Source organism: Emydura macquarii, unplaced genomic scaffold, assembly GCF_026122565.2.
Source record: "Emydura macquarii macquarii isolate MOO-44397 ecotype Brisbane River unplaced genomic scaffold, CSIRO-AGI_Emac_v2 contig_2994, whole genome shotgun sequence".
Taxonomy (NCBI): Eukaryota; Metazoa; Chordata; order Testudines; family Chelidae; genus Emydura; species Emydura macquarii.
The window spans coordinates 4,564,895-4,590,710 of NW_027133131.1; the positions used below are offsets into that span (position 1 = coordinate 4,564,895).

The following is a 25,816-nucleotide window of genomic DNA, read 5'->3' on the forward strand; positions in this document are numbered from 1 at the left end:
TAGAAAGAGATTTGATGTCTATTACACCAGGAGTTAAAGTATCTTTTTACATGGTTTAAGCAAGATTTGTTTTAGTCTTTTAGTGATAAAAATTGGGTCTGAATTCCGTTTGTATATGTAATATATTAACCGACCGTTGTTTTTGGTTAGTAGCCTGGGGAAATCTTGTAGGATTTGCAGGATCTACGGTTTTTGCAGGTGGGAGCAAGTTAAAAATGCAGGAAACAATGTGGAAGCGGGTGGGAGCGGGTATTGCGGTGTGGGACAGGAGCAGGATTAAGAAAATAGTCCTGTGTAGGGCTCTGCTGTTAGGTACCTGGCTGTAAAGCCAGGGGTCTGGGCTACTCTAGCCCACACCCACTGCCACTATTGGGACATCCCCCTGCATGCACCAACACAGCCCTACGGTGGGGTTGGGGTGCAGAGCCAGCTCTGTGCTGGTAGGGAAGGCCCTGTGTGCTGGTGGTGTTCCTGGCAGCGGGAAGGGGAGATCATTGGTTTGCAGCCAGTTTGCATCAGCGTCACTGCTGCAGACTGTCTCCCCACCCAACCAGTTCAACGCGTTAACTCCGAGCTGAGTGTGGGCACCCGCCAGTGGCGCATCCAGCCAGCGAGGGGCTCCGCACCCACCCACGTCCCCAGCTGGGTGCAAGGGGACGCACACATGGAGACGGTGTGGGAGCAAAAATACTAGAGGCAGAAGACTGAGCAGCCCAGATAGGGTGACCAGAGAGCAAGTGTGACGATCAGGACAGGAGCTGCGGGGTAATAGGCGCCTGTGTAAGAATAAGCCCCGAATATCATAGAATCAGAGAAGATGAGGGTTGGCAGAGAGCTCAGGAGGTATCTAGTCCAACCCCCTGCTCAAAGCAGGACCAGCCCCGACTAAATCATCCCAGCCAGGGCTTTGTCAAGCCGGGCCTTAAAAACCTCTAGGGATGGAGATTCCACCACCTCCCTAGGTAACCCATTCCAGTGCTTCCCCACCTTCCTAGGGAAAATGTATTTCCTAATATCCAACCTAGACCTCCCCAACTGCAACATGAGCCCATTGCTCCTAGTTCTGTCATCTGCCACCACTGAGAACAGCCTAGCTCCATCCTACCTGGAGCTCCCTTTCAGGTAGTTAAAGGCTGCTATCAAATCCCCCCTCACCCTTCTCTTCTGCAGACTAAACAAGCCCAGTTCCCTCAGCCTCTCCTCATAAGTCTTGTGCTCCAGCCCCCTCATCATTTTTGTCGCTCTCCGCTGGACTCTCTCCAACTTGTCCACATCCTTTTTGTAGTGGGGGCCCCAAAACTGGACACAATACTCCAAATGCGGCCTCACCAATGCCGAATAGAGGGGAATAATCACTTCCCTCCATCTGCTGGCAATGCCACTCCTAATGCAGCCCAATGTGCCGTTAGCCTTCTTGGCAACCAGGGCACACTGCTGACTCATATCCAGCTTCTTATCCACTGTTACCCCCAGCTCCTTTTCTGGGTTTCATTTGCGGCCCCGGGAGGCGGTGGGGTGGGTAGGGCAGGGAGTCAGGACTCCTGGCTTCTCTTCCCAGCATAGGGGAGAAGTGGGGTCTAGTGGTTAGGGCAGGTCCTGGCACTAGGACCCCTGTGTCCGCTGGGTCATGTGGTCTTAGCTAAATTGGGGCCTGGCTGCCAGGATGTCTGGGTCCCATCACCGGCTCAGCGGGGCCATGATCCAGGAGGCCCTGGAGGCTGAGGGCTGACTCACCCCAAGAAAGGAAGAAGCTGGGTCCAATTTCCTCCAAACAAATCCCTGGGTCCCACGGCTTAGATCTGGCCAGGTCCGTCTGTCTGTCCCATCCTCCCTAGCCTTGGAGAGGCGAGGTGCCCCCCGGGAAGAATTAGATAAACTCATGGAGGATAGCTCCATCGATGGCTATCAGCCAACACGGTCAGGGAGTCCCTGATCTTATGGCCACAAGCTGGGACTGGATCACTCAATAATTGTCCTGGGCTGTTCTTTCCCTCCAAAGGATCTGCAGTGGTCGCTGTCGGAAGACAGGATCCTGGGCAACCCAGGCTGTTTGTTTGGCCCAGTAGGGCTGTTCTTATCAGCTCTCAGACAATACTGCCAATACCTCCACACATCTCAGAGCAGGTCAGCATCGCTAGTCTTATTTCACAGACCAGGAAACGGACGCAACTCATTCACAGCCCCAGCCAGGGAGCTGGGAATAGAACCTGAGACTGCTGAGTTCCAGGGCAGTGCGCTAACCACTAGATCATGCTGCCTCCTACTATAGATTGTGTTACCGATTCTCTGGATCAGGGAGCTTCCAAGCCCACCATAAGCCTGAGACCATCATGCAAACTTCCACCCACTCAGGGTGAGTCATCTTACCTACCAGGCAAGTACAATATGAGACGAGGGGGTGAGCAGAATTCGCACCTGGGCCATGATGGTGATTTAACACATGTGGCAGTCGTTCGGGTCTAAACCCAACATTTACTGCTGTGCTGCTCATGAAATGCTTGGGTGGGGGTGGGGAGCGTTTTCCAAGCATTTATTAAGAGCTGGCATCCAGTGCTTAGACCAATCGCGAACATTATGTCAGAGCAATGCTGAGAGCAGCATGAGAAACGACCAAGGAGCAGTGCGATTGCTTGGTAGCGGCTTGAGAAGCGGTTTTGTGCGACACGAGAAGGCCGTTGGAGGCAACTCAAGTCAAACCAGGTGGAGCGCTGGACCATTGTGTGTGGTCCGTGTGTGGACTGCCCCAGAGCCGCCATTCCTCCTGTGTTCTCAGCCGTGTCTGTTAAGCATACATCCCAGACCCTGGCCTGTTGAACCAGATGTTGATGTTCTACTTGACCACAAGCTTTTGCTGAAATGTCGGCCTCCAGAACCCAAGAGAAGCATCTTCTTCCACCTTGTCCAAGACGTACCCAAGTCACCCCAGAGCCTTAAGCGTGCTGCTCAGCTCACAGCTGCAGGAGAGCTCCATGGAATCATGTGCGAGCTGATGTTCTCAAGAAGATTACTACCATCTTCTCAGTTAACTCAGGTGCTCCCCTCTTCAGGACCTTCTCAAGGTCCCTTCTCTTGGAAGGGCCCAGGGGAGGCAGAGGGAGTTACTGAGTTCCTCTCTGGTGGAATGTGTACAGAGGGACATGTGGGAGAGGCTGGGAACTGAACATCTTAGTAGGGGAATAAACACCTGGAGTCTGGTGAACTGTGTTAGCCCAGCGCTTGCTGGAAGCTGCGGAGAAGGACACCATGGGCAGGAGTGGATGTGATGTCCCACCGTCCCTATGGAAACCTGCCAGGAGGTGCTGGTGCGGAGGTGGGGGGGGGACGGACGGGATCCTTACAAGTCTCTTCCCAGCCCCTCGATCTCATCCAGGAAGAAGTCCAAGTCCTGCTTGGTGACCACGGGGTTTGTGACGACCTGGCGGAAGAAGTTGACCTTGCTGCCCAGGGGTTGGTAGCCCACCATCATGGACCCTTTCTTCATCATCCGCTCCTTGATAGCAGGAGCCACCTAGGCAGAGCAGCACGTAATGCTCACGTCAGTCAGTGGAGCACATGGCCACCCGCTTAGTCAGCTGTGATGCGAACCTGTAACCCTTCTCCTGGGCAATAAAGTAGACCCTGAGCAGGGGTGGGACTCCCAGGCAGGGAGGCCTGGGGAGGGGAACAGCTGGGGAGCTCTTTGGGGGAAGCCCTGAGTGAAGAGCTGTGGGAAGATCGGTCATTCCCAGGCAGGGAGGCTTGGAGCAGGGGCCGAAGGAAGTGAGAGCGCAGGGCTGCTATTGACTCTCGGTGGGATGAGGCCCTGGGCTGCGGGAGGGGAAAATGACTGTATCTTTATATGTTCACTGTGGGAACTGGAGAATGCTTTTACTACAAGGTTTCAGGGGGGTCATTGTATGTGAAGACATCCTGCCCAGAGGCGGGCTTGGTATCAGACTGATGAACTACGTTCCTTTCAGGGCAAGTAACAGGGAAACTGAGGCTAGGCGCACCTGTTGTGCCGTGGGCTGACACAAGAGGGCGCCCCAGGCAGGGGGTCCCATATGACTGCTTGGATTTTCAAAGGTGTTAATGGGATTTGGGTGCCTGACTCCCTAAGAGATTCCCGGGTGCTGGATGCCCAACTCTGCCAGGCTGCTTTGAAAATCCCCATCACTGAAAATACCTCGAACCATGGTGTTGAAATGTGAAAAGAGACATCAAATGGGGCCAGTGGGATACAGACCTAGGGCCTTGAATACACGGAAACAGTGACGGCTCCATACATAGTAAGGTAGAGAAGCAGCCTGCAGCCCGGGGGACCAGGGAGACCGGACAGACAAACAGACAGACGCGCACACTCTCTTCACAAGTCTGGCGGATGTACTGGAGTTTGCTACCAGCTGGAGAGGCTATATCCATCCGTCGGAAAACAAGGGTTCCACCGACAGCTCCCCCCACACCCCACTTCCAGCATCCCCTGCACTCACCTTTCCCAGTCTCTCCCAGTAATCAGCGCAGCCCTGCTTGCCCCGGAGGCTGGGCGGCACAAACCAGAAACACAGATTGATGAACTCAGGCTGGGGAAGGTAAAGAAGAAGGGGTCACCAGCAGGGATCTCTGTAAGTAAGCAACCCGAGCCCTAGCCCCTATAGCCAGGCTGCCCAGAGAGTCCAAAAAAGCACCCCGAAACCACAGCGATGGAGGTGCAGCCTCCGGAGACTGGACAGGGCCCAAGCCTGCTCCCCCCTCGCTCCTGGGTCTAGGAACACCCATGGGGTTTGGGTTTCATTGCTGGCAAACTCATGCAACAAGGTTAAATAGCTGCCGCCCAGAGGTGGCTGCAATTCTGCTGGGGATGATGAGGATTCATGAAGCTAAAGCATTTTGCCCTTCTCCAGCACTGACAACCTCCATGTGCTTTATAGGCCTCAGTGGATGAAGTCTCACGGTGAATTAGGGCAGTATCACAAATGGGGAAACTGAGGCATAGTGACCGGTCCAAGGTTACAGAGCAAGTCAGCGGCAGAGCTGGGAACGGAACCCAGGAGTCCTGACTCCCAGGCCCCTTCACTGACCACCCGGCCCCTTCACACCGCACCGCGCTCTCCCACAGAAAGTGACTGGGATCCTCATCTTTCTACTGCGATGCCCACTGATACCCCCCCTCCCATCATAGAAATGAGGGGCCATCAGTGTGACCATCCTGGCAGGTGAATATCAGCAGGAGCTTTGGGAACTCATGGTAAATTCTCCCCGACCCCTTGGAAAATGACAAGCTCCGATGAGCTGTGGTGCAGCAATGGCCGTACCTCTAGCACCAGCTGGAACCCTTCCCTTTTCTTCATCTCGTCAGCCAGGTACCTAGAGAGGATGAAGAGAACATCGCTGATCCAGGGCGTTGTTGCAGTGGGGATAAAACAACGGCAGCTAGAGACGCCACCCAGGCATGTGGATCCGGGGGCATCGCTACGGCGCCTCTCGGGGCACCCCTGTGTCCCCCACCCCTCATCGCCGCTCACCTAGTGAACTCGAAGGCCCTGTCCACGCGCTTCTCCAGCCCCGCGGTCCCGTTGGCCTTCCACATGAGCCACAGTTTGAGGCAGTCCACCTTGCGGCCGCACTGGATGGTCTTGTCTCCTGTGTCGTAGGCCATGTCATAGAACTTGTCGGTCTGGAAGAGGTAGGTGGCGTTGGCGCCGTGGCATCGCTGAAGCAGGCCCTGAAACGGGAGGGGCCAGCAAACACGTCAGCACGCTGGGACCTGGGGGGGAGGGCAGGGGGAGAGCCACTGAGGGGGCTGGCTTCGATCTAGGTGCTCGGAGAAACTCCACTTCCAACACAGTTCAGCACAAGGTGCTGAAGGGAGCGGGGCGGGAGCGCTGCCTGTAGGGGAACTCCTGGCTACTCCAGTTCCAGCCACTCCCAGCAGGGAGCGCTGTAGGGAGTGGGGCAGGTGCACTAACTGTGGGGGGAGCTCCCAGCTACTCCAATCCTGGCATCTCCCTGCAGGAGGCACGGCAGGGAATGGGGCAGGACTATTAGCAGCGGGGGAGCTCCCTGCTCCTTCATTCCCAGCCTCTTCCAGCACATCAGCCCTTGCGTTCAGCATAGCGGGGTTACAACTGCCTGCCCCCACCGGGGAGCGAACGGCGGTGAAGACCTACGGAGCTATCTCGGAGCAGGAAGGCGGAGCACTGCAAACCCGTCATCAGCATCTTGTGCGGGTTCCAAGCCACTGAATCCGCCCTGCAAGGGAGAGACTCAGTGAGACATAAACATCTGCTGGGCCAGGGCCAGGGCAGGCGAGCGGGGGTGCGCTGGCAGAGGGCCAGCTGCAGGAGGTGTATGGAATGGGGTATTCACCAGCAGGGAGAAGTGGGGGCAAAAAACCGAGCTGGCTTCAAAACTGAGCTTGATAAATGTATGCAGGGGATGGTCTGACAGGGCAGCCTAGTTCGGCAATTGACTGATCTCTGACTACTAGTAGTAAATATGCCAGTGACCTGTGGTGGGATGTCAGATGGGGTGGGCTCTGAGTTACTACAGAGAATTCTTGGGTGTCTGGCTGGTGAGTCTTACCCACATGCTCAGGGTTTAGCTTCGCCATATTTGGGGTGGGGAAGGAATTTCCCCCAGGGCAGATTGGCAGAGGCTCTGGGAGTTTTTCGCCTTCCTCTGCAGCATGGGGCACAGCTCACTGGCTGGTGGATTCTCTGTACCTTGAAGTCTTTAACCCATGATTTGAGGAAGTCAGTAGGTCAGCCATAGGTTAGGGTCTATTACAGGAGTGGGTGGGTGAGGTTCTGTGGCCTGCGTCGTGCAGGAGGTCAGACTAGATGATCACGTTGGTCCCTTCTGACTTTAAAGTCTAAGAGTCTATGAGCAGGAAAGAGCTGCACAAATACTGATGCCACATGTGGCATCATGCTAATTTCAGAGCCTTCCGGGCACAGGCTGCCCTTGCTGGCTCAGACAGGATCACGTGCTGCAGGGAGAGATCGCCTCCAACTCCTGCTCCACTGCTGTTTTCAGTGTGTCCTCAAAGTTCTTCACCTCGATTTAAAGGCCTGTGTAACCAGCCCCCCACCTGATCTCGCAGGCCGTGATCTCTACTACTCCCACGGAGTTGGGAGCGTGACAGTTAACCCTGTCCCCCAGTGTGGGGACAGTACCCACCTCTCTATCCCATCCAGGAGGTGTCTGTGTCTTCTGGAGAGCAGGGCGCTTCCACCCCATGCAGCCTGCCAAGGAGAACGGAGAGACAGCAGCGCTTGATTTCGATTGGCAGCCAGTGGGCAGCTGAAGGTGGCTAAACCTGCTGAGCCTGGGGCATGCTGCAGCCTTAGTTAAGGGGAGCCTTTTTTCAAGATGGTCCCTTCTAGCCCATCCTAGGCAGGGCCTGTGACGTCTACGATCCCCTGCCTTTGGCTGCCCTCAGGGGAGAGCCTGACCCGTAAAAGATGCCCGCCTGGGTTTCGCATGAGGCCCAGTCCACGTGGGGAGAGGACGCTAGAGGTGGAGGAACGCAGCCCTTGGTTCCAAAACACCAAACTGGCCTATATGAACTGGCAGATGACTTCCAGTCTGGACACTAGGCCAGAGAGACGCCATGAAAAACTACTGTCCAAGTGGCCCGGGGGGATGCTGGGAAGTCGCTGTAGGGCTAGCGGCCCCTTAGCATCGGCATCCTGGCTGCAGAGTGAGAGCAGACCAGTTATGCTCACTTCAGCTTCAGCCTGCGCCCCAGTGGTGCCAGCCAAAGGGAGTCATCGCATCACAGAACGTGAGTGAGGGCTTGCGTGTGTGGACGGGGGGTGGTTCACAGGATCGCTCCCACTATAACCGGAGTGAATTCTGCGGCGGAGACAAGCCGCTGGTAGTTAGGGATAGCGCTTGTCAATTTCCGGCAATGCTGGGTCTGTTCCGCCAAGCTGTGGTAACTGAAGGTTGCCAGTGGTCTCCTCTATCCGCTCTCCTAGCCACATACCCGTTCCCTGACAGCTGTCTGTGCCAAAGTCTCACACGCCCAGGGACGGAGCCCTTCCTAAATCTCCAGCTCCTGAGGGCACATCTCCCTGTCCCGCCCTCTGTGGGTGACTCACATCCACGTGAAACCAGGCCCTGTGGCGCTTGCACACGTCTGCCACATCCACCAGTGGGTCGAAGGCTCCCAGCACCGTGGTGCCGCAGGTGGCGTTGACGAAGAAAGGACATGCACCCTGGAAGGGAAGAGGGGCAGGGGTGGGGTGTGGCATTAGAGGGCAGGGGCATTCCTGCCCACCCAGACCAGATCCCTTCCCTTCACCCCAAACTCACCTCAGATTTTGCCTTGTTGATTTGTTTCTCCAGATCTGCAGGCATCATTTTCCCCCTGAGGATGAGAACACAAATTATCCCTGGGGGTGGAGGTTGTGCAGGTCGCCGAAGGAAAGCATCTGTGGGAGCTCTTAGCTGCCCTGCGTCCTGCTCAGGCCAGCGAGAGTCACGGACGGGTGACGGTTTTTGGGAGCTCCCAGCCACCACAGCTCCAGCCTCCTCCAGATACAGATCCTGAAGGCAATGGGGCCACGTGCCTTGGGTGTTGGGGGGCATCTGCTACTCCAGTCCCAGCCTCCGCCAGCAAGGGGAGCTGTAGGGAGCAGGGCAGAAGCCCTGCGCTCTGGGTGCTTCCAGCAGCTGTCGTACCAGCCTCTCCCAGCTGCAGGCAGTGAAGGAGGCATGCTGAGTGGAATGGACCCAGTGCCAGGTCTGGATAAAGGCCAGGAGCTTTCCCCGTGTGAATCCTCTCACCTCTCATCGACTCCGACCAGGTAGACGTTGTCCGTGCCAATGCCCAGGAAAGCTGCCCCCTTCTGGACGGAGTAGTGGCACTGTGAGAGAAGGCAGAAGGGAGGGAATCAGCACACAGCCTCTTGCCAGGGTCCAATCCCAAACAAATCACAAGGCGCGGGTCACTGATAAACAACATGATCAAACTGCTCTGAAAATGCAAGTTGTCCTGCTCCTTCGGACACGTCCAGAGCCTCCCCTGAATAAGCAACAGCTAATTCTAATGATTAACAAAGCAAACAGGAAGCATCTGCAAGACATTCAGCTTCGCTCATGGCTACGCTATTTCTTTCCCTCTCTTTCTGATACTTTGGCTAATGAGTCTTTGGAGGAAGTTCTCCGGAGCGGAGTCAGTGGTTCAATGAAGGGAATGGGACTCAGGACTCCTGAGTTCTTTTTCCAAGCACTGGGATGAGAGTGGGATCTAGTGGTTAGAGCAGGGGGGGACCAAAGGTCAGGACTCCTGGGTTCTTTTCCTGGCAGTAGGAGGACGTGTCGTTTAAAGGTGAAAGCTGCAGGATTCCTGGGAGTCAGAGCCACAGAAACAGAATTCACCATTTTGTCCTGCACTGTGTATTCTGTGATACTTCTGTCCCGCTGCGTTATGTCTATAGGGGGCCCCTGCCCCGGGGTGGATGGAGAACTAATGTGACTTAACTCACTGACAGGACTCCGGTACTCGGGAATGAGGCCCGTTTGAAGGGCTTTGACCGATTAGACAGGTGGGGACATTTATGGGATTTTTGGCCTTGTCCAAATAGCAGAAAAATGCTACAGCACGAAACCATTGGCTGAAGTTCCTCGAGCTGCACCATCTGTCTCATTCCTCACTTCACAACACTTCTCAGGCATTTACAGGTGCCGGCCGGATGCTGCTCTGAGATCCGGCTGAATCCAGGCCCTGGGCATCCTTCCCAGGGTGCTCAGCGACCCTGAGGCGTTGCAACCCTTAACCCTCTGGTTCACCTTTGGCCGAACTCCATCCCACAACGCAATGCTTCCTGTTTGAAAAGGACCCCTGAAAGCCCCCGCTCCCTGCACCTGTGCTGGGTTATGTGCAATTATGGCATGCCAGCCATGCTGAGGAGGGAACTGTAGAGGGCATGGGTTCAGCCAAGTGGCACAGATGCTGAGGGCAGAGGTGGGTCATGCTGCAGCACCCCACCCTTCAGGGGAGACCAAGCCCAGTCCCCTTCTCATGCTACTCTCACGGCTAGCAAAGGGGAAGCTCCTACGGTGTCTCTGACGGAAAAGCCCCAAGCCGCACCTCCTGCGAAGTAAACACTGCCAGCCTCGGCAGTGCCCGGATGCCCGTCTGCTTGCTGTCTGGGAAGCGCTGGTATCGTGCCACGTTCATGGCATATATATTAGAGAGGGAGCCTCCTGCAGGGAAACAAACCCAGAGAGCAGTGCAACCTGTCGCCCACTCCCCATGTGCTGCGGGGGGAGGCAGGGGCAGGAACATAGACAGCTTTGGGGAGAGGAAGGCCCCGGAGGCACTGGTGTATCACCATAAGAGCATCAGGTCTCGAGCACCATGAGAAGGCAGAGCTCTTTTGCTGACCCACCCTAGTGCCAGGTGCCAGAAACTTATGGAGACACAGAGGTACTTCTACAGCCTCCTTCTTCAGGGGAGGTCCTATCCAGGCCAACGTAGGACATAAAAGGGGTTGGAGGGTCTCTTGGAGGCAGAGGAAACTAAGGGGAGCGATCAGGGGAGTCCTGCAGAGAAGCATCCTAGGAAGAGCCAAACTTAGGAGAAAGCTATGGCCAAACGTTATGTTCTGTTGTTAAGAACCTAAGAATGGCCGTACTGGGTCACACCAGTGGTCCACCTAGCACACTTTCCTGTCTTCCGACAGTGGCCAATGCCAGGTGCTTCAGAGGGAATGAACAGAACCCCAGGCGTTGCCCATTCCCAGTTTCTGTCAAACAGCAATCCCTGCCCATCTGGCTAACAGCCACTGATGGACCTATCCTCCATGAATTTATCTAGTTCTCTTTTGAACCCTGTTATAGTCTTGGCCTTCACAACATCCTCTGGCAAGGAGTTCCACAGGTTGACTGTGTGTTGTGGGAAGAAATACTTCCTTTTGTTCGTTTTAAACCTGTTGCCTATTCATTTCATTGGGTGACACCTAGTTCTTGTGTTATGAGAAGGAGTAAATAACACTTCCTTATTTACTTTCTCCACACCAGTCATGGTTTTATAGACCTCTATCATATACCCCTAGTCGTCTCTTTTCCAAGCTGAAAAGTCCCAGTCTTATTAATCTCTCCTCATATGGAAGCGTTTCCATACTCCCTAATAATTTTTGTTGCCCTTTCTGTACCTTTTCCAATTCCGATATATCTTTTTTGAGACGGGGTGACCAGATCTGCATGCAGTATTCAAGATATGGGCGTACCATGGATTTACAGAGAGGCAATGTGATATTTTCTGTCTTATTATCTATGCCTTTCCTAATGATTCCCAACATCCTGTTAGCTTTCTTGATTGCCGCTGCACATGGAGTGAATGTTTTCAGAGAACTACCCACAATGACTCCAAGATCTTTCTTGAGTGGTAACGGCTAATTTAGACCCCATCATTTTATATGTATAGCTGGGATTCTGTTTTCCAATGTGCATTACTTTGCTTTTAGCAATATTGGTAAGTGAACCATAAACGCAAACTGCAGGAAGGGCTGAGTCTGCCCCCTGCCCCTATCCAGGAATGCTAGCTGCTAACTCTGCTCACACACTTCTTTCAGGGATCTCCTTGCCCTGCAGGACTCCGGCAATTCTGATCTGTATGGTATAAAGCCCAGATCCTGGGGAAACTGGTACAACTCAGTCAATGTCAATGCAGCTACCTCGACTGACCCCAGCTGAGGTCTGGCGTTGTGCCTTCACTTTGGATCCGTGGGGGCACATAAACCAGACTGGCAACGGGGAAGGAAGGACCCAGCACCCCAATCCCATCAGAAGACCTGGTTCCTGAAAGGGCAGCAATGACTTGGGTACCCCTGGCTCGCTCCTCCCCTCTGGCAGCACACCAGCCTCACACACCTGGGCAGAATATCCCGTCACCACACTCCCAGCCAATCAGCTCCCGCAGCTTCTTCAGCACCACCTCCTCCATCAGTACAAACACAGGGGCAATCTCGTAGGTGTACCTGGGAAACACAGACATGCCCCAGTGAGGCACTCGGTCACTGGGGGAGGTGGCATGCACTGGGCATATCTGGAGCTGCACAGGAGATGGAGAGCTCAGGAAGGGAGTGAAACCTGCAGGGTGCTGGTCCAGATTGCAGATTGCAGACCAGCTGGGCAATGCTGGGAGGCCTGACTCAAGAGCACCTGTGAGTAGACTAGTGGGGGCTGGGGGTCAGAATTGAGGGGCATCAACAGAGTTGTATGTGGGGAGCCCAGGGCAGGAATAGCAGGGGGCTGCAGGTAAAGATGAAGGTGCAGTGGCAGAGATACATGGGGTAGTTTGTGTGCCCGCACTGTACCAGCTTTGGTGATGCAGTTAGTCCTTCCCGCTCAGGAGAACCAAATCCACACACCTACTACATCAAAGGAGAGATACTGCAGGCTCCAGGACCCTTGGGGCGAAAATGAGACCCCAAAACGCTCCCCTACCTTGTGAATTTTACCAACCCCACCCTGTCTGCTGGCAGAAAGCAGCCCCTGCATTCTCGCTTCCCTGTGTCCTTAACTGTCACTGTTCCCGGCCCCCAGATAGATGTGCTGCCTTCCTGGGCTGCTCCAGGCAAAGGGTGCTCAGGGACAGAGAGAGGGCAAGGACATACTGGCTGGTGTTGAGCGTCTCTGTGATCATCCGTCCTGCCAGGGCATGGGGATCCAGCCCCGAAAACAGCTGATTAAAGAAACGAGGATGACCTGGGGAGAGAGACAGCCTTTAACACAGGGCAAGAACATGAAACAGAGCTTGTGTCCTCACTTGACCTGGGCTAGATCCAATTTAAAATCAGCAGACATCAGTCACCAGCTCAGCCCTACACTGGGCAGCCCCCAGGACCTGTGACTCCATAAATACAGCCCCTACTATTTGAGCTAAAGGAGAATCTCTGTGAGCTGTAGCCGTTTTAAGGCTTTTATCCTCTTTGGGCTGCAGCCACTAGAGGGCGATAGTCACATACACTTGGCTGGGCACCAGTGACATATACACCCTAGTTGGTACATCACAGCTGCGCTGATGTCCATTACAGATGTAGTTCTGGCCTAGCATTCAGACCCTGCTCAGCAGAGCACATGCCTTGTTCTCCCTCTGACGCACATGCAGGCAGCTCTGCACACAGCCAGTGGGGCCTCAGGGTACCCCTCTGAGGGCAGCACCAGGCCGAGAAGTCGGAGTCTCTCATCACCTACATGTTTTCACGCTGTAGCGGATGACGTCCCGGCAGTGCTGCAGTACCCTCTGCTGGGACTCCCCACTGCTCCTCAGCTCCAGGTCCAGGATTTTCTGCAGGTCATGGGGCTCCTTCCAGTCACAGACCTGAAGGGACAGGGACAACCCATCAGCAGTCTGCTCCGGCCCTGTGGAGTGGGGAGATCAGCCCTTCCCTGCATGCACCCTTCTCCAGGGTGGATGGGGAGAGCAGGACCCACTTCAGCAGGGAGCCTCCCCAGCTGGGGGTGAAGCTGGTAGAAGATGCCCGCCTCATGACCTCAGGAACCAGTGCGCATATCTGAGGAGGGGTTACTCCAGGTGGCGGCAAATGAAAGCCGGGTCCTGTCTAAGCAATAGCAGCGGGCAGGCAGATCATTTCTACGCCCTCTCCTTCCCACAGTGAGCTCTGGTACTCCCCCTCAGTGTCCTTGGGCAACAGAGGAGTCTGGAACTGTCACCCACCGGGGCAGCCCGGCAGCCTTTGAGCCCTGCATCAGAGGCTCTTCCCAGGCACTTTCACACCGTAGGGCCTCGTTTTACACCCTCTGCAAAGTGGGCCCATGCCTGCCCGCCTCCCAGAGCGAGGCCTCCAGGCTCAGTCCCCTGCCACGCATGGAGATATTGGAGATCCTCCCCTGGAGGAAGGGACAAGGACGCAAAGTGGGAGTAGCAGCAGCAGCAGCCAGGTGACAGGGAACGTGGGAACAGACAGCACATGCTGAGCAAAGTCACTGTCCCGCTTGCAATCTAAGGCATGAGCGGGTGCAGTACGGCGGGACGGATGCTGGTGTGCAGCCGGTGTCCGCTCTCCTCTTGATGGCACCAGTGCAGTCCATAAAGACATATCATGCACCTTGATCTGAGTGGCCAGGCAGAACTGCAGGCTGGGACCTGCCGTCTCCACAAGCTCCCCTTTAATATTAAAGGCGAGGGTGCAGTCAGCTCTGTGTTGTGCCACGAGGTGGGGTGATAGGGCTCCCAACCCGCTGTCGGTGTAGCCCTTGGCCAGGTGGTCTGTCTGTGCCTGGCTTGCCAGGGGTGGCTGGGTGGTCAGTGCCCAGGCTGCCAGGGGGTGGCAGGGAGTGGCCATGTGGTCTGCACCTGTACGGTAGGGGATGGACAGGCCATCTGTGCCAGGGGGCTCAGCAATCTGTGCCCGAGAAGCAGGAGGCGGCTGGGCAGTGGGCAACCTGACGGTCTGTGCGACGGCAGGGGGTGGCCTTGGGCACTGGTTCAGGCCAGCGGCATCGCTGCTCTGGTGGTGCCACGTTCCTGCCAGTGGATCGAAAAAGCCGATGATCCCCACTGCTCAGGGCAAAGGCATGTGGAGACAGCAAGCGGCCCATGAGCCCCACTCGCAGCGTCGTGGCTTAGAAACGGAACCGAGCGCTTTGCAAAGCACCTTTGTAGTAAGAGGGGAAACTCCCACCCTGGCCCCTGCTGAAGCCGGGCCAGCTGCAGGCTACCTCAGGGAACGGGGTGAGGCTACTCTGCAGCCTCCTGCACTCAGGAGCCCCACCTTTTCTGTGAGGTCGGTCCCTTTCCTGACGGCTTCCTCCAGGAGGATCTGGAAAGCTTCCTGCAGGAACTCCTCACCGGCCGCCTTATCCAGGGCAGGGTAGGACAGAGGATGTTCTGCCATTGTCAGCCGTCTCTCCTGAGCATGCCCCTGTCCATCAGAACACACAAGGCCTCTGTGAAGCTCTGCAGCCTGCAACAGGTGGAGATCTACACTTTCCTGGGAGAGAAGCATGAAGCCCAGGTCGTGGGAGTTCTGGACACCTTACCTGCACTACAGGAGCCTTCCCTATTCACAGCCTCCTCCAGTATGTCCGGCACCTTCCCTAGGGCAGGGGGAGTCACAGACAACCCTACCTGCCGTGTGATCCCCAGGGGGATGGTGATATAGACCACTCTGGAATGACCATCTCTTGCCGTAAGACTTGGTCACCTGCAGACACAGCCCAGCACTGACCATTCATGTCCAGGCAACATGGGCGGCCCAGATGGCAGGAACGTCCCCTGAAGGTACGGCTGCAGCCTTCCTCTTCACATGGGGGGGGACATTCCTCGTCAGATCAGGGCTGCAAACTCCTGGCGGGTTACGGGCCAAGGAGCACAAGCACAAAGAGCTTGGAACACAGGCTCATTCACCTCCCCTCGGAACTTCAAACTTCCCCTCTGTAAGGTCCTGCCTCTCTCACAACTTCCGTTTCTCCCTCCTCCTGCTGCCTAAGCACCCCCTAATCCAGTACCCTCTCATTCTTCTTCTTCAATACCCGCCCCCTGCTACCCTTTATGCTTGGCTAATAATTGAAAGATTTGAACTGTGTTAGCATCTAGGAGCTCCAGTCACGGCCCAGGACCCCGCAGTGCTCGGCACTGTACAATCACAGAGCAAAATGATGGTCCGTGCCCCAAAGAGCTCCCAGTCTAAGTATAAGGCAAGAGAGGATGGATGGATGCAGCCAGACAGAGGGAGGAATACAAGGAGACAATGGGATAATATTGGTCAGCCTGGTAGGCCGCGATCTCAGCAACCCAGCTGCCTAACTAAGACATCTTCTCTTTTCCTTCTACATCATGCAATCCCAGTTTCTGCTGTGAAATCCTTCCTAAACCTGCCCCCCCACACCATGAATGCCTTTCAGTGATAATCAGACGCCCATTATATAACCTCTGTACCACAGAGTTACACCTCTGCGTCTCCTCCGCACTGTCTGTATCAGATCCCAATGATCAGTCCTCAGGGCAAAGTCCGACTCTTCCTTGCAGTTTTATGCTGCGCTGAGAACTCTTCCTACCCACAAGAAATACCTCTGTGCTGAGCTTTCCCCCACTGGAGCCCATTCACCCTCCAATCAACCACTGTGGAGAAAAGCCACCCAGCGTCCTGTTACCTGTCCCGTCCGGCAGGGCCCAAGCATAATTTTTTCGGGCTCAGTACAAACTTGGAACACGGGCCCGTCCCGTGTTACAAATCTCCAAGATTTGCAAATCTCACAACATCTGGACAATAGATACAGGGAAATACGTTTCTATAAATATCCTCAGGCATGATCTACAATTTAGCCTCAATTTTTTCCTCATGGTAATGGGGGTTGAAGCCTGGGCCGGGCCCCCCAGGGCGTCTGGGCCCTAGTAAAGTGTACCCTCCCTTCCCCCCATGTGGGGGCCCTACCCTCCAGTGAGATCTGTGCCCATTGATCGCAGGAACAAAGTACAAAGGAAATGATCTGTTACTGACAAGTCACGCCACACAGCAGCTCTTAAAGGCACCGGTTGCTGCTCCCAGGAGGTTTTCTGTTTGCCAGACACTAAGAGAGTCAAACTCACATAGCTCCCTGCTGGGCTCAGTCCTAAGAAGCTGGCTTTGAGATACCCTATGTCCTAAATGCTGTATGCCACAGAGATGCCAGTTACAGGTCAGGCCAAAGCAATGCTGAGATCTTGCAAACTCCTTTGGAGAACATGATCATAACAGAGAATCCAGGGCTCAAGGAAGGGGTCAGGGTGCCCGGCCTTTCTGGAAACTTTCTGAGCACCTTTCTTCTTTCCCTCCCTGCCCCTCTTTCGTTCCCTCTCTCTTTCTCGCCTTCCAACAGCTCAGGTGCAGTGGAGAGGCAGCAGCTCTGTGCTCCTTACCTGCCAGCTCCAGGAGGTGAAATGAATTAGGCAGCTCTGGACAAAGTGCAGTCCACAGAATTCTAGAGCACCGCCCTCGTATTCCCTGCAGAGGTGCGTCTGGCAAGGACTACAAGTCCCAGGGTGCGGCTCCCCATCCGGCTGCCGGAGGAGGTGCAACAAGTGGTAACTACAAACCCCTGCATGCAATGCACCCACTTGAGTCAAGAGGAACCACAGAGAATGGAAACTGCTTTAGCAAGCAATGGATGTGCAATGCAAGCATCGCTTGGATGTGGCAGGAAAAGCAACTACCCAAAGACAAAGAGGTAGGCCTGCTTCACCTCCCACACATTAACGTATGCCCACAACATCCTAATACGTGAGTGAGAAAGGCTGGTCTTGTAGTTCAAGACTGCCCTGGGACTTAGGAGAGCTGGCGTCAATGTGGTACCACCACAGACTCCTTATGTGAGTGGGGGCAAATTACATGAGTCTTTGTGTGTCTCCGTTTCCTATTTGTAAAATGAGGATGATAAAGCTTCCTTTCCCCTACCCCTGTCTATTTAGACTATACAACTCTTTGGACAGGGACATTGACTACCATGTGTTTATACAGTGCCTAGTATAATGAGGTGTCTATCTTGAGTGCGGCCTTTAATACAACTAATAAATACATTCCCAAACTTAGCTGCACCAACTAATCCTCTGAAAAATACTCAGTGCAAGACACACTTGTTTCGTTCACCCACTGAGGGCCAGACGGGTGCTACTTTCCCACTTGCACCGACTTTTCTTATACCTGATGTAATGGGATTGCTGTTCTAACACCCTTGATTTTTGCCTTTCTCCTGCTCTGTGTATCCTACATGTAAAGCAAACCTTGCAATTCCCATGAAGAAATGGAACAAAACAGACATTATAGAGGATTTGCCACACTGGATCAAATGACTGGTTCATCCAGTCTGTGCTCAGGAATACTGCTAACAACAGCTACTTCAAAGAGAAGTTAATATAACCTCATCATGCATTATTTACAGTGTCAGGACCCCATCTGAGAGTCCAGGAATTTCAGGGCACAAATCCCAATGACTTTCAATGCCATTTGTGCTTCTGGTGCCCTTGGGGAAATCTTCGTTTGCTAAAATAAATAACGCTCTTGTTTATAATCAGGTAGAGAGCATGGGCTGAGAATAGTAAGGAGATCTGGAAGGTGATTGGAAAGCAGAGAGGAACCTGAGTCACAGAGAACATTTACACTCATGACCCCTGGATAAGATGAGGCCTTTTGCTGTAAATCATTAAATCTTCACCTTTTGAATCCACCCTTATTATTCCCACAGACCCACTCGGCTCTAGGAGGCAGGACCGGAAACCATGCCTAATTTGTGAGAATCCACCGACCTTCCAAAAGTGCTTCACCCAACTCAGCCTGCTGCCCGCTGTCTGCGTGTGTATCCCGGGAAGGTGGGGAAGGGAAAAGAATCCTGTGGGAGCAGTGCAGCCTGCACACTGTGTCAGGATCAATTCCTGCACCCTGGCCTACAGACCCAAATGGGAAATTAACTGAATGTGTTGGCCCATGTGATATCATCATGGGACCAACCAGCCCCAATGAGGGACAGATCCCTGCCAGACTTTTATGGAGAGCAGATAGGGATTTCAGCAACAAGGCATGCTTTATTTTAAGCCAGTGGGAATTTCTCACCTGCCACATCACAGATCTGCCAGCCGGGGCTGAAAAGTCAGGTGATTGTAGCAACCATGAAGGCAGCAGTTGCCACTCCTTGCCACTAAGGGTCCCCATTGCTTCTGAAACAACTGTCAGTGGCGTGGGGCTGGGTACAATCATTGCAGCAAGGCTGTAAGTAAGAGAGTGGGAGGGAGTCCTACCCCCTGCACCGTCACACTGTTAGAGCAAGTCCAGCCTTCTGTTGACACGTCCCTAATCACGTCACTGTTCTGTGTCTCAGTTTCCTCATCTGTAAACCAGAGCTGATAACCACACAGCTCTACCTAGGAGCTTCTTGGAGGTTTGCAAAGCATTTTGAGATCTTCAAGTGACATAGACACGCACACAGAGCAGGAGCCACCGGTGGAAATGCTGACTGGGGTGTTGGAGTTGCAAAGGATATTATGAGGGGAAACTGACACAAGGGAAAGAAATCAGAACCAACAGCAAATCAGGGTGAGATTTTCCCACAGCGCTCAGTATATCAGTGATACTTCATGGGAGCAGAGGTAGGCCTGTGCTAATTACTGTGGAAAATGCAGGACTGGGAGCAATATGCTGATTCAATGACCGATCTCCCCTACCCCAATCTTCCCCGTTTGACAGGAGGGGGTAAGAAAATCACCTCCACCCCAAATCTGGAGCCCCCATTTCCTTCTACACTCCAGCAGTGTAACTCTGTATCCTGATTCCCCTTATTCCCAGGTTCTGGGGGATCCACAGATGGATGCTACAAAGTCAACACCTGCCCCCCCAGTGCTCAGGGCCCCATAGATGGGAACCCAGGATTGCTTCCCTGCCTTGCAGCACGAGGCTTCAGGATGGGGTGTCTCCCAAATGTCTATATTCCTCTCGACTGAGACAGAGTATTGCTTTCACCACCTGATAGTGGGGAGGGGTCAGGGTGCAAAGAAGCCCCCTCAATGCCCTGGGGCCACTCAATGGGAGCAGGTGCCCCAGTTCACCACCGATGGGAGTAATCCCCCAAGAACAGCTGTGTACATTTCATAGAATCATAGGGCTGGAAAGAGGTCATCTGGTCCAGTCGCTTGCACTGATGGCAGAACCAAGCATTATCTAGACCAACAGTTCTCAGCCCAAGGTCCGCGGCTTTCCGCTGTTTCAGGGGGGGCGTGGATCCCTATGGCTGAAGCCTGGAGCCCCAGTACCCCCGGCGGGGCTAACGCCCAGAATTTCAGGGCTGTAACCCCAAGTCCTAGTGCCCCCGTGGGGCTGAAACCCTGAGCCCCGGCATCCCTCGTGGGACTGAAGTGGGAAGCGGTGGGGTTGACTCCTGGAGCCCCAAATTCCGGTGCCACCATGGGGCTTGAGCCCCGGCATCCCCTGTGGGGCTAAAGCCGGGAGCTGCACGGCTGGAGGCCGGAGCCCCGGAGCGCCTGTGGGGTTAAAGCCCTGAACCCCAGCATCCCCCATGGGGCTGGAGCTGGGGGGCAGAAAGAAGCCCCAAGCCCAGGGCTGGGAGCGGGGGCGGGGAGCAGAAAGACGGCACCCCTCAATCCAGGTGTGTCTGTTAGGGGGCGGGTCCAGGGATAGCCCCTCCCCCCGGGGGGTGTATATTGGGGTGGGGCCAGGGAGAGCAGAGCCCCTCCCCCCCGGGCCCAGAGCTGTCGGAGGGTCGGGATGGGACCAAGGGGACCCTGCGCCCCTGGGGTGTGTATGGGGGCAGGAGAACGCCCCCCCTCCCCTCCAGAGGAGGTATGGGGGGGCAGGGAGAGCCCCCTCCCGCAGCGGTTTATAGCGGGGCTGGGCCCGAGAGGCCTCCTCCCCCCTCATGGTTACCGTGGTAACAGCCCCCCTCCCTCTCACTTACCTGCACCAAGATGGCGGCGGAGGGGGCGGCCTCAGGAACGGCCGTGCGCACGCGCCGGCCCCTCTCGGGGGAGGCGGAAGTGACCCCCTGGGTCGGGCGCTTCCGGTTCCGGGGCAGCGGCGGCGGCCGAGAGGGCTTCGGGCCGCTGTTTGTAAACTTGTCTCCCCGGGGAGAGGACGGAGGCGGCGCCGGCGGAGCCCGGAGCCCGCAGCGGCCGAGCCAGGTACGGACCCTCCCGCCTACGGGCAGCGGGTCCCGTGGGCCGGCGACAGCCCCTCCCCCCACTCCCGGGGGCCCGGAGCCGGCTCGGCCTGGCGCCCCCCCGCGCCTCGGCCTTGCGCGCATGCGCTTGCACCGTCCTGCCGGGGTCCTTGCACGCCCGGGGTGAGGGGGCGGCGGCGGCTTGCACACTTCGTTCGGCCTTGCCCGCTCGCGTGCGCACTTGGTGCTTTGGCCTTGCACGCCCGGACCCGAGCGCAGCGTTGCAACGTCGCTGTCTCGGGTCACGGCCTCCTGCTTTGCCCAGGCCCCGGGGAGGGGGGCAGGCTTGCGTTCTGTTGCACACGAGCGTGCCGCACACGCCCTTGGATTTAGCTGTGCTCCCTTGCACCGACACGGGTGCTGGGGGAGGCTGCAGTGCGCACCTGTTGCGGTGTCTGCTTGCACCGGTCCTGGCTTGTGTGGCTCTGTGTCGTCTCCCCCCCGCCCCGGTTGTAATTCACACCAGCGTGGCTGCTGGTGGGCCTGTAAGTCAGAGTTGCTCACTCACTCCGCTTGTGTATACATGGACAGTTATGGCAATCCCAAATTACGCTCTCCCCAGTACGTGCATTTTGCAGTCTCACCGGCATGGCAGAGCAGACAGCTGGCACTACGGCCTGTCCGGTTTTACGCTTCCTGTTTCTAAGGATAGAAAATTATGGCTTCTAGATACTTTCTCCTGAACTGCAAAATAATAAGCTGGGAGAGCACCCAGTGCAGCCTTTCTGTACGTCAGTATTCGAAGAATGAAGGGCTGTGTTTGAATGCAAGCTGTCTGTCAGGATTCCCGGGTTCTCTTCCTAGCTTTGGGATGGGAGTGTGGCCAAGAGGGTAGGGCAGATGACTCCGATAACTCCTGGATTTTACTCTCACTTCTGATTGTGTGATCTGGGGCCAGTCACTTTATGTATCTGTCTCCCCCATCTGCAAAAAGTCGTCGTCAAGACTGTTTGCACATGGCTTAGAGAAGCTTGTAAATAGCACAATGAAAAGAGAGAATTTATGTCTCTCCTCCCCAACTTCTAGCAAAATACCTGCTAATATTAATCAATGAATTTTACCTGGTTTCTGTTTGAATGAAGGTATTTGACACACCAATAAATAACTTTTTCTCTAGCCATCCCTTGTCAATTGGTTCAGTTGTGCTTGTTTGGTTTTTTTTACTCACAGGCTCAGATTAGACCAGAGAAGCGTCTGCAGCGATATCGAGGCACGGAGATCAGCCCTCTTTATCCAGAATCCATCCAGAAGCGGGACAAGGGTTGGGATGACTCATCCGTAAAAGCGGTGCAGTCAGTTACCTTCCTGTCTAGCTTCTCCAGCTCTCGGCAGTGCTGGGGGAAGACGCCCTTAGAAGACGCCACACACGATTCCAGGCTCTCAGAATCCAGAAAGATGTCGGCAAAGTGGAGGGTACTGGACAAGACCAGCAAAAAATGATTAACTGAAAAAAAAATCTTTCTAATCGTAAAATTCTTTCCTGGGAGAGAATTAAGGCTAAAGAATTGTTACAATCCGTTTGTTGAGGACAGACAAACAAGATGGCTCAGGTAATGAGCCCCAATTTTCCCATCTGTAACAGGGATGCAACGTCACAGGGAGGTGACTGTCAAGCTGAATGGGCTGCAGAGCCCTTGGTGACCCCCAGTGATAACGGGTAGAAGTCGATACTTAATGCAAATGATGTAACTCTGATCAGACGAGGTGTTGGTTGAATTAAGCAGGAGGCTAAGCAAATGCAAACAACACAGTTGCACACATGATACCACACAACTCTGGCATGCTTGCTCCTATAACACTTCACTTCTTAAGATTGAGGGAACTCTCCCGTTAGCTACCAGTAGTATTAAATTGTAGACCTCTAGCCACCAGAGGGTGGTGCAATTGCCCACGTGGCTGAGTGTGTCTGATTCATTCCGTTCGAAAGCACTGGCATGTTTGTGTAGTGGCTGCTTAGGTTATGGCTGGCTGGCTAAGCTCATCTCAACCCTGCATCTTTCATGCTTGTTTGTCTCTCCACAGGCAAGTCTCCTGGCTTGCGAGGGCCTCTCGGGCGTGTGCCTTGTGCCAACTGTTGCCAGCAAGAAGATGATGCCAAAACACAGCTCCAAGCAGACGGAGAACGGAGAGCGAGTGAACAGCCCAAACATGCTGGTATGGGGGGAAGCTATTGCAGGTGTCATCTCTACCTTGATCCTGCCCCATCACCATACCACTGTCACTGACATGACTAGAGAGGGGTGTCTAAGTGTAACAGCTCAGGGTGTCTCCAGAGGGTTCTGGGGGCGAGGGGGTCTGGAAATGCATGTAGGGGAAGAACTGACGCTTGCTTTCTCCCTGGAAGGGTCACCGGCAGGAGAGCGAGAAATCTCGCAGCCTTAAAGAGGAAGAGCCAGCAGAAGCATCGCAGCTGAAAAAGACCATTAAAAAGGCAAGTAATCGTTGGAGATGTGGTCAGGGAGGAGCGGGGCAGAGGTATGAAGCCTTACCATGCTCTGAACCAACCCTTCTTCCTGAGTGAGCCATTGGCATTGCTGCCTCTTTCTCAGACCGCGCAGCATCTCAGGTGTTTGGTGGCAAACAATCACCCGGCTCAGGCATCTGGCTCCTCGTGATTGCACTGTTCAGCCCTGAGGGTCCGGCGCCTTCCAGCCGAGAAATAGATACACAGGCTCCGAGAGTGACACTAGGGGAAAGGTTGGGGGGGGGAGGAGAGGGAGAGGAACAATATCCCAAACCAAAATGTGAACTCATCCTGTGGCAGACACTGGCTGTCCCTGTAGTACTCAACCCATCTCACCTGCAGGAAGGATGTCTGCTGAAATGGGAAGGATGGTCTTGTGGGTCAAGCATTGGGACTTGGAATCAGAACTCCTGCGGCAGGCTTGCTGCACGGCCACGAGCATATCCTTGAACCTCTCAGTGTCTTCATCTTCCTTCTTAAAAAAGGAGGGTGATACTGACTTACCTTCTAGGAGGACTGGGAGGCTAAACTATTTTCACTGTAGCAGTAATAGTCATACCTACCTCTTATTTAGCGCTTTTCATCAGTAGATCCCATAGTGCTTCACAATCTTTAATGTCGTGCCTAGGGGCCGTAGGGTCTTGTTGCGCTAAGCACTGTACAGAGGCACAACAAAAATGGTCACTGCCTTGAAGAGTTCACGAGTGCTGGGACATCACCAAATGGAAGAGGCCTAGGGAAGGGTGAATAGTTTGGCAGCACCTGGTCCTAGAGCAGTATTATGCGCTAGTTCTGCCATGCGCTGGAACAGTGACGGTCTGTACGTGCTTCGCAGGTGACGGTGATTGAACAGAACAGCTCCTTCCAGCTGAGAATCCCCAAGAACTTTATTTGTGAGCACTGCTACGGAGCCTTTCGGAGCAGCTACCATCTCAAGAGACACATCCTCATCCATACTGGTAAAGAGACGGGAGAGCGAGGGTCTTGCTCTGCCAGTGGCTGCTACGGTCTTTTTGGATCAGAAGCAGAACAGGGAACGAAGCATTGAGAGGCTGATCTGTAACTCCAGCTGCTTCTGTAACTTGAGCTGCGCTGCAGTGGGGATAGGAGCTCTATTAATCACGCAGTTCGGCTCTTTAAGCAGAAAGATTGCAAGAGGATTGCAAGGGTAGTAGTTATATTTTAATTCAGAAAACGTGCCTGGCAGGATATTAGGTCACTGATGCGCAGTTTGCGAACGTTTCCTTTAAAGGTGGTGCGTTCACTGCATTATGTTCTAGCTGCTACCCACTGGATCTGATGAGGAAGAAGGGAAAGCTGCTGTTGCCGTGCATGCCACTTCTTGCTGAGTGCCTGGATCATGATGCTGGAAGAGCCCAGCTCTTCTGTCCCTGTCTCCCTGCCTCTTTCTCTTTGCTTTGCTCAGCTCGTGAAGAGAGCTGTGACCTGTAGAATAGGGTGGGGCTGTAACAACGGAGGAAAAAGGGTGACCAAACAGGCCGTGCAGAGGCACTGGCACGCAGGATTACAGATCAGATTAAATCTGTCTCTGCCCTGGTGAGTTTTCAAGGGAAGCTTGCATGTGGTGCAGCGATGTAGGGGAGCCGGCACTAGGTGTGGGCGGCTTGGGGGGAAGAGAAAAGCCACAGCCATGAGATGAGATGATTACTCAGCTATGATGTATGCACCTCTTGATCAGTTAATGCCGACAAACCTGGGGAATAATTTTTGCACCTTGAGGCAGCGCTGAATGAATGGAAAGAAGGCAGCGGCTTTGCAAATGGGTTTAAGAGGCTGCCCACATGTAGGGGGCAGCACGGAGGAAGGCAGTGAGACAGGACTAGGAAAGGGAAATGAAGAGGAGAGGTGGTTCGAGGTGGCATCGTTGGTAGGACAAATGGGGGAGCATGATGGGGACGAGGGCAGAGATGCAAGCCGGGCAGAGGAGCCTGGGGGGTCTAAAGTAAGGTCGCGTCATGCAGGACCATGGGGATTCGGAGCTGGGGGGTGGTGCGAGGCTCCCCACCGGCACTGGGGTGGGGGGAGGGGTGGGGCCACTGGGCGGCACAAGCCTCCCTATCACAGCCCCTTCTGCTCTTCCCCAGGTGAGAAGCCGTTCGAGTGCGATGTGTGTGACATGCGCTTCATCCAGAAGTACCACCTGGAGCGCCACAAGCGCGTGCACAGCGGCGAAAAGCCGTACCAGTGTGAGCGCTGCATGCAGGTAACCCCCACCCCGGCCAGGCGTGCTACGGGGGGACAGGTGGGGTCGCTTTGCTGCAAACATCCCCCACCCCCGCCGCCTGCAAGGGTCACTCCCATGGTGGCTGGGTTTGTGGAGGAGCTGCCCTTCCTAGGATTAGGCATCGGACCAGATTCCATGCCTCGCTTTGCAGGAAGGGCCTGGTCTCACCCTGCCAGGCTCAGTGGCTTCCCAGAGCAGGACATTGGAATTATCAGGGGCACTTAGCATGCAGAGATCTGTGTGCTCACAGCAGGGGAAGCCGCTTCTTCCCTGTTGGTACTGCTGTCCCCCCACGAGCAGCCTGGCTGAAGGCTCACCGGGAATTCATTCCTGGCTCGATCCGGCCTGGTTGAATCTGCCTGGTGCTGCTTTTGGTCTGTGCCTAGCAGCGCAGGTCTCTGCCTGGTGTCCACAGAGTGAGGCTCATCTTCCAAGCACTGTGGAGTCAT

At 54.7% G+C, this 25,816-nt stretch overlaps 2 protein-coding genes across 6 annotated transcripts in view; one reads left to right on the top strand and one right to left on the bottom strand.

Moving 5' to 3' along the window:
- Window positions 1–20,858, bottom strand: CSAD (cysteine sulfinic acid decarboxylase). Its single transcript, XM_067529719.1, has 15 exons — window positions 20,398–20,858; window positions 14,730–14,879; window positions 13,189–13,315; window positions 12,609–12,699; window positions 11,863–11,969; window positions 10,079–10,194; window positions 8,773–8,852; window positions 8,299–8,353; window positions 8,085–8,201; window positions 7,159–7,223; window positions 6,147–6,228; window positions 5,502–5,701; window positions 5,292–5,343; window positions 4,470–4,559; window positions 1–3,508 (listed from the first exon to the last, which is right to left on the bottom strand). Exons 1-15 carry the CDS (start codon window positions 20,740–20,742, stop codon window positions 3,335–3,337), a joined length of 1,851 nt encoding a protein of 616 aa, XP_067385820.1. The 5' UTR covers window positions 20,743–20,858; the 3' UTR covers window positions 1–3,334.
- The window catches only part of ZNF740 (zinc finger protein 740), a 13,400-nt gene continuing 7,776 nt past the window's right edge, over window positions 20,193–25,816 (top strand). For all 5 annotated transcript variants that reach the window (XR_010916516.1, XR_010916517.1, XR_010916518.1 and 2 more), the window contains exons 1-6: window positions 20,193–20,620; window positions 21,829–22,208; window positions 22,681–22,812; window positions 23,003–23,089; window positions 23,958–24,081; window positions 25,228–25,346. Coding sequence is in view for 1 of the 5 variants with exons in the window: in XM_067529721.1 (XP_067385822.1) it covers window positions 22,200–22,208; window positions 22,681–22,812; window positions 23,003–23,089; window positions 23,958–24,081; window positions 25,228–25,346 (471 nt within the window). In the remaining 4 variants the exon portion in view is untranslated. The remainder of the gene's footprint in view (window positions 20,621–21,828; window positions 22,209–22,680; window positions 22,813–23,002; window positions 23,090–23,957; window positions 24,082–25,227; window positions 25,347–25,816) is intronic.

Bases quoted from the DNA above. Each gene is read 5' to 3' on its own strand.
- CSAD (XM_067529719.1), bottom strand. From the start codon at position 20,742: ATGCGCGCAAGGCCGAGGCGCGGGGGGGCGCCAGGCCGAGCCGGCTCC. The intron at 11,970-12,608 runs GTATGTCCTTGC...TGTGTTTCCCAG, and splicing joins GAGACGCTCAACACCAGCCA to GTACACCTACGAGATTGCCC. The intron at 5,702-6,146 runs GTAGGTCTTCAC...CTCCCGTTTCAG, and splicing joins TCCTGCTCCGAGATAGCTCC to GGCCTGCTTCAGCGATGCCA.